The following is a 12,726-nucleotide window of genomic DNA, read 5'->3' as shown; positions in this document are numbered from 1 at the left end:
ATGGTGAGTAAGTAATAGGTAATGATGACAAAGTGGTGTAAGGATACAAGGGGTGTGGGCAGGTGCTAAGGGCACATGTAGCTTGAGCTCTCTATATAGTTTGAGAAAATCAGGAGAAGCTTCTCAGAGAAAGAGGTATTTAACCTGGGGCCTGACCAATAAGCAAGGGCTGGGGAAACAGGAGGGAGAAAAGTACAACAAGCTGTGTAATTTAGGAAATATTTCTTTAATGTTTGCAGGAATAAAAATCGTGGAGAAGAGGAAGAGCAGTTGATTGAAGTACCAAAGACTGCCTGGGTCAAACTTCAGAATAAGCCTTTCATAATATGAAACAAAAGAAGGTGAGTAATCATTTAATTGGTTATTTTTTTAACATTTTATTTACTTATTTGACAGAGAGGGAGAGACAGACAGCTAGAGAGGGAACACAAGCAGGGTGAGGGAGATGACGAAGATGAGGGAGAGGGAGAAGCAGGCTTCCTGATGAGCAGGGAGCCCTATGTGGGGCTTGATCCCAGGACCCTGGGATCATGACCTGAGCCAAAACCAGAGGCTTAACGACTCAGCTACCCAGGTTCCCTTTAATTGGTTATTTGTAATGGTGCCTTCTTTTTAAATTAAAAAGCAGTTAATTCCTAGATTCATTAAATGGGTGGCAGGCATCCTGGATGAAACTCACTAATTTAACAATGGGCTACTTTGCTTCTGTACTTATCATTCTGTTTCTGTTATCTTCCACTGATACAAATGTTAACCATGGGAAATTTGTAACCATCTTTTTGTGCCTGAAGAAAGAGGGTTCAGAAATTGAAACAATGATGCTGTATTTGTTTCCAACTCTTTCTCTTGTTCAGTGTCTACTCAATGTGTAAATTACCTTTGTTCTCTTGGGTGAAAGGAGAAAGTCATTTTCTCCATGGAAATATGAACCTCACATAAAAATTTTAAATTATAAGAGTCTGATTTTATTGATTTCTTGCAATGAGTCATGAGTCCACTCGTTCATTCATCAGACATGTAGAAATCTCTGGTATGTGCCTAAAACCCTGTTTGTCACTGAGAATACAGACAGATAAACAGCAAGCAGCCATTGCCCTAAAGTAATCTACAGTGTGATGGGTGGGGGGGCAGGTACATACAGGCAACACTGACAAGACAAGAAGTGCTATTCCAAAGGAACATGTAAGATGTAGCTGCACAGAAGAGGGTCGCTAACTTTGACTAGGGGACATGGGGCTGATGGTCTTTCCAGAGCAGGTGACATTTGAGTCAGATCTTGAAAGGTGTGTGTGTGTGTGATTTCTTAATGGGCAATGTGGAAAATGGCACTGAACACAGACGGTGGACACAGAAGCGTAGACAAAGGCATGAAGACATGCAAAGGTATGGCATGTTTAGGAACTACAGGGAATCAGTGGCTAGAGTAGAGGCTCAGGGAAGAAGGATGGAGGACACAAAGAAGGGCTGTGAAATTGATGTAAAGATAGTTTGGGACCAGCTTATGAAGGTTCTTTGGACTAGATTCTGTGTGTAATGGGATGTTTTGGAGGTTCTCAAACAAGGAGTTTGAGAACTGATTTCTCAAGGAGATGAACTGATGTCAAGGAGACATGAACTGATTTGCATTGTATAAAATTAACCCAGTAACAGGTGTAGAAGATGGGTTAAAGGAGAGGACTGGATTAGAGGCAAGAAAAGCAGTCAGGGTACCTTTCCTAGTTCAGGCAGACATGAAAAGCCACAGTCAGGCAATAAGCATTGGGCATGGAGTTGATGGGGAAGAGACAAAAGATCTTTGGGAGGCAGGATCCTCAGGACTTGCAAATGGAATATAGCTATCAAAGGGACAGGATGCAGCAAGGGACAGCTCTGAAGTCAAACCCGGACAGTTGGGTCTATCATGATGCTATTCCAGTATGTGCAGACAGAAAGTATTACTGTAAAGTTGCAAAGGTTAAAACAGTTAAACAAGTTCTGTGGAGTGTGGGAGAAGCCAGACTATGAGAGGTTGAGAAGGGAAGAGGAGATGAGGAAGTAGAGGTCTGGATAGATTAGATTGTGAAGAAGCTAGATTCAGGATGCAGGAGCCAAGACTGGATTTGGTGGCAATCGTAATGAGTTAGATAAGGGAACTCTGCTATGCAAACCATTTTCTTTGATGTCTTAAGTTATGCTATTTGGTAAGCACTTCCTGTAATTCTGAAATATGCAGGGAAACACATTAAACACCCAGAGAAGATAGGACAGGGTGGGTAATTTACTTAGAAGAGAGGCATTCTGGAGCTATTTCTAACTCAGCCCATCCCTTGCTTCATTGGGATGTTGGTGAAACATTCAGGTTGTTTATGAGGAGCCTGGGTATAAATACACAAACAGTCATATTTTCCAGTCAAAACTGGAGGCCTTACCAGCCTTCCCTCCATGTCATGGACTGTCATTTGATTCATATGCTACACTCTGTAATCCGGCAAGAGCCTGGGCTGTAATTCCATATGGCTGGCCACCAGCTTCCAGCCATAAATGACTTTGATGTTGCTGTTCAGGAGGAGCCCCAGGAGGGCTGCGGGAAGAGGATCAGACAAAGCAGGGAAAAAGGAGCCTCTGCTTCTCAGCCAAAGAGGGGATGGACCCAAAGGAGAAGGAACCCAGTAAGGTGTCAAAAATCTGTATCCGCCATCTCGTAGGAAAAGGGAAAGAGCCCACGTTTACCAAAACCAATGATTCCCACTGATCCCATAAACCCAAGCAACCCAAAGCACTACTAAGTTTTATGAATTCCACTCTGCTATGTGTGCAAGGATGGTTATGTTAATTAAATGATGCTTTAAATTAGCTGAACATATTCTCAAAGAATTTTTTTGCTGAAATTATACATTGCAGATTTTGCGGTACTCTCTCTCTGCAATTTAACAGCATGATGCTGTTATTTAGCATTTAATGAGTACCAGAAAATGCTCTGTGTATTCTCTATAAGATTCAGAAACAATGGACTAAGTGGATCTTTTTGAACTGATGGGAATAAGGGGAGGCCTCTTGTAGTGACCACACAAGAAACAGAGGGATGGGGACTCAGATGAGAAGGGATTCCTAAGGAATATGTCCTCCTCAGGAAATGTGCTCTTTCTTGCTCATCTTTTAAAATCCTCAATCAGGGACACTCGGGAGTCATGCCTGATGTCCTATTGATTATCCCCAAACACATTCTTACTGGGAGTCAAAGCAGTTTTCATGATCCTGTAGGCACAGTTTTCATCAGTTGATTTTTGTTCTATTAATATCACCATTTGCCAATAAGCAGCACAGTTCAGGTTTCTGGTCTTGCTTCTTGGAATAAACTAATAGAAAAAGGCCCCAATCAAATGGTTTCTGTCTTATTAATGAGCAGCCTCCCACTCCTGTCTGAACATGCTTGTTCATCTGATAGTAAAGGGGCAGTGTCGTGTTGTAGCAATGAAAGATGTTAGAACAAACTATCATTAAGTCCCCCAAAGTCACGGAAAAAACAGGGGAGGGAAAGTATACTGCAATTAGGTAATTTTATGTACATATTCAGACTTACAAAGAAAAATTATGCATTTTACAGTTGTAGCACCAACAGCTAAAGAAGTAATTGAAAACTCATACCGGCACACAGTTTCAATCTTTCTTAAAAAACATACAAACAAAACCCAACTCACTTGCCTATGGACTAATTCACTTCAGGCACAGCTTAACTTCTTTCAGATCTGAGGCCTATAAACCCTGGCTAATTTGTGTGGTACAATTATACATTATTTTGGCAACTACAGAGCTCAAGAATCCCTTCAACAATTTAAAGACATCTTAATTCCCCCACTTAAGCAAGTAGATAAGGTGCAAATAATAATATGGAATATATACCCAGTTGTGGGAAAGACACTGTAACTTGGAGATTTAATCTCAGAACTTATTTAATACCCATTTGGGCCATCTGTTTGAGATTTAGGTAAACCTGTCAGAGGCTTTGGCCTGGGAGTTATTGAAGTCGACTATACCAGGAACAGAAACAGAGGTTGTAAACTGGGGCTCACAAATGTACTTTATTTAGGCAGCCTTGTGTTTTAACTGTTTCGCATGTGAATGTTTTTAGTTGAGGGCATGTAGTCTCCAGTTCACAGTGGGACAACTGCCTATTGTCACAGACCTGTCTGTTCAGCACACTTACACCATCAGTGTGGGCCCAGGAAATAACTGAGTTTGCAATCTTCTGTATGGCTTATGTACATACATACATGGTTGCTTCTGCTTCTTAGGAAGTGTTTAGAATACAGGACAGCAGAGTAACATTCTTACATAACCGTCCATAGATAGCCTGCATGCCAACTGCATGAGGTAGCTGCTGTCAATTATCGATCCCAATACATGCCCAAGGTCACAACTTCAGGTTGATACAGAGCAGGATTTGAACCTGCACTTCCACCCTGTCAATGCCTTTGATCATGTGACCTGGTGTAGAAAACAGGAAGTATCAAGTTCCCACACCTGGATCCCACAGATTGTCCTCCTAATCTCATTCCACTCTTTCATGTCGAAGACCACTAACATCTTTAAGCAGCCTGGATCTTATGATTCAACACTTAAAGATGATCTTTTGCCAATACCCTTGGCTTTTTTGCCTCCTCTGTTGCATTCTCTTGGTATAATTCCAACTTTTTATCTGAGACATCCACACATTTTCTCCTCTTTCCTGTTCTTTCAATGTCCCCTTCTTTATTGGCTTTGCCCCCTTAGATAGGAACAAAAGACCCTTCTTGACCCTGGGTTCCTGAGCTTTTATCCCATGCTTTTCTTCTTTACAACTCTACACCACCAAGCTTCCTGAAAAGTAGCCTCACTTGGCTGCCTCCACTCCCTAACCTCCCATTTACTCCTGGCCCACCTACAGTCTGACCTAGACCCCCATCACCCCACTGGAGCCTTGTCTAGGTTACAGGTGACTTTCCAATTGTCCGAGTGGATGGACATTTTCAAAACACCCTCTTTAGTATCCAACACTATTGAGCACTTTCTTCTTCTGAAAGAGTCCTTTTCCATAAATGTCCATGACAACAGCATTCCCCTTCCTCCCTCCAACCTTTGCTCTCCAGCTACTCCTCTCTGTCCCTTTGGCAGCCCCCCTCCACCTCCAACTATCGGCACTAGAATTGCACCCTCATTCCTAATGAGACACTTGATCACTTTCTGGAAAAGAAACTCTGTGATGACTCCCAAATCTGTATTTTTAGCCAGAGCTTTCTCCTAAAGTTTATCCATCTACCCACAGAAGTCCCATAGGCATGTGACATCTAGAACATCTGCAGCATCTTATTTCCCAGCTCTCCATTCTAACCTATTTTACCTATCTGGGTACATATCTGCACCATCAACCCAATAGCCCAATTTCTCTCTTCACTTTTTTTTTTTTTTTGCTTCATTGAAGTATAATTGAAAATATAAAACTGTATATATTTAAAGTGTACAATGTGATGACTTAATATACATACGCATTGTGAAACTTTTACCGCCGTCAGGCTAATTAACACATGCATTACCTCACCTAGTTACCTTTTAAATTTTTCTGTGGTGAGAACACTTAAGATTGACTCTCTTGGCAGCTGTCAAGGATACAATACAGTATTATTAACTATAGTCAACATGCTGTACATTAGGTCCTCAGAATGTATTTATCTTATAACTGAAAGTTTATACTCTTTCACCAATGTTTCCCATTCTCCCCTCCTCCTCAATTCCCCAGTCCCCGGCAACCACCATTCTGTTCTGTTTCTGTAAGTTTGATTCTCTCTCTCTCTCTCTTTTTTTTTTTTTTTTTTTTTTGATTCTACATATAAGCGAGATCCCAGAGTATTTTCTTCTAACTTATTTCTCTTAGCATGATGTCCTCAAGGTACATCTATGTTGTCATAAATGGCGAGATTTTCTTCTTTTTATGGCCAAGTACTATTCTATTATGTGTATAGATAGACATAGATAGCGTTTCCCAAATTTTCTTTATCCATAGATAGACAATTAGGCTGTCCCACTTCTGAAGGAAACAAGATCAGTATCTTGAAGGGGTATCTGCACTCCCATGTTCTCTGCAGCATTGCTCACAACAGTTAAGATATGGATGCTGCCCCATCTTAAATCATCTCATCCTTACCACCCAGTTCCAGGTGAAAAAGACCTTAAAGTCTATTTCATAAATACCTGGTTCTGTCCTGGTTCTCTGCTCTTCTCCATCCCTGCTACCACTACACCTCCTATACCTGTTCATACCCTGTCCTTTTCTTTTTTTTTAATTTTCTTTGATTTTTTAAAAAATTTTCTTATACTAGTATAATGTGCATACCATGTAATTCTCACTTTTAAGTTCTATGAGTTTTGACAAACTATATAGTCATATAATTGCAACTACAGTCAAAATATGAAATAGTCCCACAACTTCCACTCTGGCCCCAAACTCTCCCATGCTCCTTTGCATTCAGTTCTTTCCTTCTTCTTAGCCCTGGCAAACAGTCATCTCTTTTCTAACCCTACAGTTTTGCCTTTTCTAGAATGTGATATAAATGGAATTATACTGTGTGTAACTTTGAGTCTGGCATCTTTTACTTAGCATAATAAATTTGATATTCAGCTATATTGTTGCAAGCATCAGCAGTCTATTCATTTTTATCATGTATATGTGTTAGTTTATCCAGGTCACCAGTTGAAGAACATTTACTTTGTTTCTAGTTCAGGGCAGTAGTGAATAAAACCATAATAATCATTCACCTTTACCTCTCTGTGGGGATGTCAGTTTTCCTTGAACTGGGTAAACACCTAGGAGTGTAGTTGCTGAGTGATATAGTAAGTGTATATTTAACTTTATAAAATAAGCAACAATGAAGCTATTTTTCAAAGTGACTGGTCCATCTTGCATTCTCTTCAGCCATGTTTGAGAGCTCCAGATGTTCTCTATCTGTGCCAGCTTTTGGTATTTCCAGTCTTATTTTCTTATTTTTAGCCATTCCAAGAAGTTTGTAGTAGTGCCTCATTGTGCATGTGTGTGTGTGTGTGTGTGTGTGTGTGTGTGTTTAAAGATTTATTTATTTATTTTTTTAGAGAGATAGAGATTGAGAGAGCACAGAGTTGGGGGATGGTTTGCAGAGGAGAAAGAGTGTTAAGCAGACTCCATGCTGAACTTGGAGACTGAGGCCAGGTTAGATCTCACAACCCTGAGATCATGACCTGAACTAAAACCAGGAGTTGGACGCTCAATAAGTGCTCCTCATTGTAGTTTAATTTGCAGGTTTTTTTTTTTAAGATTTTATTTATTTGACAGAGAAATCACAAGTAGGCAGAGAGGCAGGCAGAGAGAGGGGAGAAAGCAGGATCCCCGCGGAGCAGAGAGCCCGATGCGGGGCTCGATCCCAGGACCCTGGGATCATGATCTGAGCTGAAGGCAGAGGCTTTAACCCACTGAGCCACCCAAGTGCCCCTAATTTGCAGTTTTTTAAGGATTAATTATGTTAACATCTTATGTTAAACATGCTTATTTGCCATCCATATACTGGGAAGTGTCTGTTGAAATCTTTGATTCCCCCCTTCAAAAAGTAAATTGGGTTGTTTTCCTATTTTTTTAATTGAGTTTTAAGAGTTTTTAGGTATTCTGGATGCAAGTTCCTTATCAGATATGTGTTTTGCAACAATATTCTCCCAGTTTGTGGCTTGTCTTTTTATTCTCTAAGGGTTTCTTTTTAAAAACTTTGTATTTTGAGATAATTGTAGACTCACATGCAGTTGTAAGATATAATACAGAGAGATTTTTCGTTCCCTTCCCCCGGTTTCCCCGAAAGTTAACATCTTGCATAACTATAATACAACATCACAACCAAGGAATGGACATTGATACAATCAATCCATCTTATTTAACTTTCACCAACTTTATATGCATTTTGCGTGTGTGTATGTGTGCGTGTGCATGTGTGCTTCATTCTATGAAATTCTATGCAGATTTCTGTGACCACCACAGCCAAGATACAAACAGTCCATCACCAGGATCCTTTTATAGCCATAGCCATCTTACCCCCTCCCTTCCTCTCTAACCCCTGGAAACCACTAATCTCCTCTTCATCTCTATAATTTTGTCATTTCAAAAATGTTATATAAATGGAATCATACGTATTTGACTTTGAGTCTGGCTTCTTTCACTCAACATAATTCTCTGGAAATTCATCCAAGTTGTTATATGTACTAGTGGTCCCTTCATTTTTATTGCTGAGTAGTATTCCATAGAGTTTTGTTGTTGTTGTTGTTGTTATTTTAAATCCATTCACTGTTTGAAGGACATTCTGGTCATTTCCATTTTGGAGCTATTACAAATAATGCTGCTAGGAGCATTTAAGTACTGGTTTTTCATGTAGGCACAAGTTTTCATTTCTTTGGGATAAATGCTCATGAGCATAATTGCTGGATCTTTCAGTAGTTGCATCATTAGTTTTGTAAGAAACTGCCAAACTGTTTTTCTAGAATGGCTGCACCATTATCCACAATACATTTTACATTTTATATCCCCACCAGTAATGTATGTGTGATTCAGTTTCTCTGTATCCCAGTTGGACCTGGTTTTGTTGCTATTTTTTATTGTAGCCATTCTGAGAGATGTGTAGAGACATCTCATTTTGGTTTTAAGGTATATTTTCCTGGTGGATAATGATGTTGAACATTTTTTAATGTGCTAACAGTGTCTTCCAAGGTAGTCACCCTTTCTTATGTATTTATATATGTATACGTGTATGTAAGTATGTATTTTCCAGCTTTATTGAGAGTTAATTGATGTACAAGTTTTAAGGTGTACAATGTGATAATCTGATCCATGTATATATAGATCTTCCTCAGTTTTTGATGGGGTTATGTCCCAATAAACCTATCTTAAGTTGAAAATATCATTAATTGGAATGCATTTAGCATACCTAACCCACCAAATATCTGTAGCTTAGCCTAGCCTACCTACTTTAAATGTGCCAGAACACTTAGATTAGCCTACAGTTGGGAAAAATTGCCTAACACGAAGTCCATTTTTTAACAGAGTATTGATCATCTCGTGTAATGCATTGAATCATGCACTGAAAATGAAAAACAGAATGGTTGTATGGGTACAGAATAGTTCTAAGTACATAGGTTGTTTAACCTTATGATCATTTGGGGCTCACTATGGCTCCCTCCTACTGCCTAGCATCATGAGACAACATGATACTGTATATTGTCAGCCTGGAAAAAGAACAGAATTCATAACTCTAAGTACATTTTTTAGTGAATACATATTGCTTTTGCACCATCATAAAGTCGAAAAATCATTGGTTAAACCATGGTAAGACAGGGATCATCTGTACTGTGAAACTGTTAATACGATAAAGATAACACCTCCATCATTTCACATAATTACCATATATTTTTCTGGCAAGAATATTTAAGATTTACTGTCTTAGCAACTTTTAAATATATAACACAATATTTTTAACTATAGTCACCATGCTGTACATTAGATTCTCAGAACTTATTTGTCTTATGACTGGAAGTTTGTACCTTTGGCCAATATCTGCCCATTTTCTGCATCCCAAGCCCCTGGCTACCTGTTTTACTCTGTTTCTATGAGTTCAGCTCTTTTAGACTCTACAGATAAGTGAGATCAAACACTATTTGCTTTCTCTAAGTTATTTCACTTAGCATAATGCCCTCCAGTTTCATCTGTGTACCCGTAAATGCCAAGGTTTCCTTGTTTCTTTCTTTTTTTTAAATTAAAAAATTTTTTATAAACATATAATGTATTATTAGTCCCAGGGGTACAGGTCTGTGAATCGCCAGGTTTACACACTTCACAGCACTCACCATAGCACATACCCTCCCCAAAGTCCACAACCCCACCACCCTCTCCCTACTCCCTTCCCCCCAGCAACCCTGTTTGTTTTGTGAGATTGAGTCTCTTATGGTTTGTCTCCCTCCTGATCCCATCTTGTTTCATTTATTCTTTTTTTTTTTAATGACAGAAAAATATTCCATTATACATAGAAGAGAAATAATATATTAAATAGTCTTCAAATATGCCCATATCACATTTCCTTTAGGCATTTATCCACTGATGAACACTTAAGTTTTTTTTCCATGTCTGGTTAATGCTGCAATGATTATGGGTGAGCAGTGATCTGTTTGGCATCAGATTTCAATTCTTTTGGATATGTTTCCAGAGGTGGAAGTGCCGGATCACATGGCACTTCCATTTTTCAGTTTTTGAGGAACCTCCATCCTGTTTTCCATAGTGACTGCACAAATTTACCTTCCTACTAACCTTGCCCAGGGGAGCCCAGCCAATCCTGACAGGGCCATCGGCAGGGCAAACGGCCCCTCTCTCTTCCGGTCTTGACCTCTTCCAAGACAGAGATAGAAGAGGTGCATCTTGTGCCCAGTCCTGGTATAACTTGGAACTTCCTGTGGAAAAGCTACCTCCTTCATCAGACCCTGATCTCTAAGTTGGCAGAAGCCGTTGTGCTTAGCTCAGGATAACGCCCAGCCAGCATACTGCTTGTCACAGATTAAGTGACATTTCTTCAATGAATGAACAATAAAAAAAAGGAATGACTTCAGTGCTAAAAAGAGGTGTTGGCACAGAGAAAGAATGGATTAAGGAATCGTTCAGGGCATGGTGGTTGTCACCCCATTAACCACTAAGTAGGCCAGCTGTGGAGCTAAACCTGGTGCCCAGACCTTGACCCCGCGCGTGCGTAGCGCTGGCCACTCGGCCCCGCCCCAACCCCGCCCCAACCCCGCCCCTCGGGACTTCCCTTCAGCCCCCTCTGCAGTCCGTAACCAATTAGGGAGAGGAGGCGGTCCTGGGTGGCGCGGTGCTCCTTGGGTAGTGTCCCTAGTTACTGTTGCTAAGGCTGCGGCTGGCCGGAAGTGGTGGGAGTCAGAAGTTTTAGGAGCCCTCTCCTGAGAGAGGTCAAGGGTCAGTGCAGAGCCAAGAAGAGATGGTGAAGCAGACCATACAGATTTTCGCGAGGGTGAAGCCCACTGTCCGGAAGCAGCAACAAGGGGTACGGGCAACGAGGGCGCCGGCGCGGCGGGGCCCCCCAGGCAGGGGAGGGACGGCACGCGGGGGCCTAGGCTAGGAAGGGGGTTTGGCGCCGGGCGCGGGATGTGGACCCGAGTCCCGCATACTCAGTTAAGGCGCCGCCCCGACGGCCACGCAGACACGAACGCCGCGCTGTCAGGGACGCGGGCAGACAGCCGGGCCACTCCCACCCTGCAGCGCCCCGCGGGCGCGGACGCGGACGCTGTGCACAGAGCCCCACACAGGCGCCCGGCGCACGTGTTCACGCGGGGGCCGACGCGGGCGGGTGTGCCCGTGTACGCGCTCACACGGGCCGCGCCTCATCTTGCGCACTTCTGGCTGCTTTCTGGCAAGCGGTCACGCAGCTCTGCACACTCTGCGCACACATAAGCCCAAACGTCTTTCTCAGTCGAGCGGCAGGTGCCAGCTGAAGATGTGTCCATACCTGTCTGAGATGTTACAGATGATGCAGGTAGTTACACAAACTCAACACCTATGACTGTGGCTCTGTGCACGGTGGGCCCTTAGGAATTTGTTGCCTAACTACATCGTCCTTCTGCGACACAAACATGAACCTTTGACATAATACTTTTTGCAGATATACATATTTATGCATCTCAAAGCATATATATGTATTTTAAATATATTTATATATTTAAATACATACATTTTTAAAAGTATATAAATGTATCCATATATATACTTTTCATTCAGAAAACATCGACTGAGTGAGTATTTACTAGGTGCTTCGTCTAGTGTGCTAAGCTCAGAGGTACAAAAAGGTTAAGATTTTGCCCTTGCCCTGAGAAGAGATGTGCTTCTTAAATGTTTCAAAACACTTTTTTTTCCCCCTCTCTAGAAAGAGCATAGTCGTTTAGATTCATAGATTCGGCATTATCTCTGATTCTCAGGAGAACTCTGCAAGGTCGATGTAGTTTTCCTCATTTTGTAGATGAGGAGACTGAGTCTCACGTTAAATAATACAGTTAAGCCATCCACCCAGTGAGTGGCAGAACCAAATTTTAATGAAGGATTTTATTCTACAGTTCTTGGCTCTCAAGACCTAACATTTTGCCTCCCAAAGTGAGAACTTAGGTAAGGGCAGTCTGGATCTTACTCATGAGTGCCTGGAATGGGTATATTATTAATAATATTTTATATCTATTCCATATCTATGATATATATGTAACATCATAGTATATCATAATGTAGCTTTTGCATTGTGCTATTTATGTATTTGGAGCAAGAATATGGCATCTTTGTCATCATCATCATCAAAAGTTTTTTACTCATGGACTACCTGAGGATAAGATGCATGAGAAGACTCCATAGAAAGTATAGACTTTTTTTTTAAAGGAATAAAACAGTATAGAAAGGAACTATGGATACTTTAGCATTTTCTCTCCTCTTATATTCACTTACAATAAGGTTTTTAAAAGTTAATCATGTATACCACGTGTTTTATATGTAAAGTCCCTTCATACCTCTTCAGGTTCTTAGCCAAAAATAGTGAGCTTGTCTACATAGATTCAGCAGTGGGAAGCAGGTGTTTGGATTTGGTAGTATTAGAAGATTGGTTGGGTGAGGGGGTAGAGGGAGTATGATAGGGGGTTGATGAAGAATCTTGGGTGCTATTTTGAGCT

The 12,726-nt window shown here is 41.1% G+C and overlaps 1 protein-coding gene across 3 annotated transcripts in view; it reads left to right on the top strand.

Annotated features, from left to right (window-relative positions):
* Positions 1 to 261: 261 nt before the first annotated feature.
* KIF6 (kinesin family member 6) overlaps positions 262 to 12,726 on the top strand; it is a 454,418-nt gene continuing 441,953 nt past the window's right edge. For 2 of the 3 annotated variants that reach the window (XM_013062612.2, XM_013062603.2), the window contains exon 1: positions 10,900 to 11,066. In XM_013062612.2, the coding sequence (XP_012918066.1) occupies positions 11,001 to 11,066 (66 nt within the window). In that variant the 5' untranslated portion in view covers positions 10,900 to 11,000. Of the gene's footprint in view, positions 342 to 10,899; positions 11,067 to 12,726 lie in introns of those variants that run through there. The other variant, XM_013062608.2, reaches the window with a different exon arrangement.

Source organism: Mustela putorius, unplaced genomic scaffold (assembly GCF_011764305.1).
Source record: "Mustela putorius furo isolate JIRA1106 unplaced genomic scaffold, ASM1176430v1.1 tig00003983_pilon_pilon_pilon, whole genome shotgun sequence".
NCBI lineage: Eukaryota > Metazoa > Chordata > Mammalia > Carnivora > Mustelidae > Mustela > Mustela putorius.
This window is presented reverse-complemented; position numbering and strand designations above follow the sequence as displayed.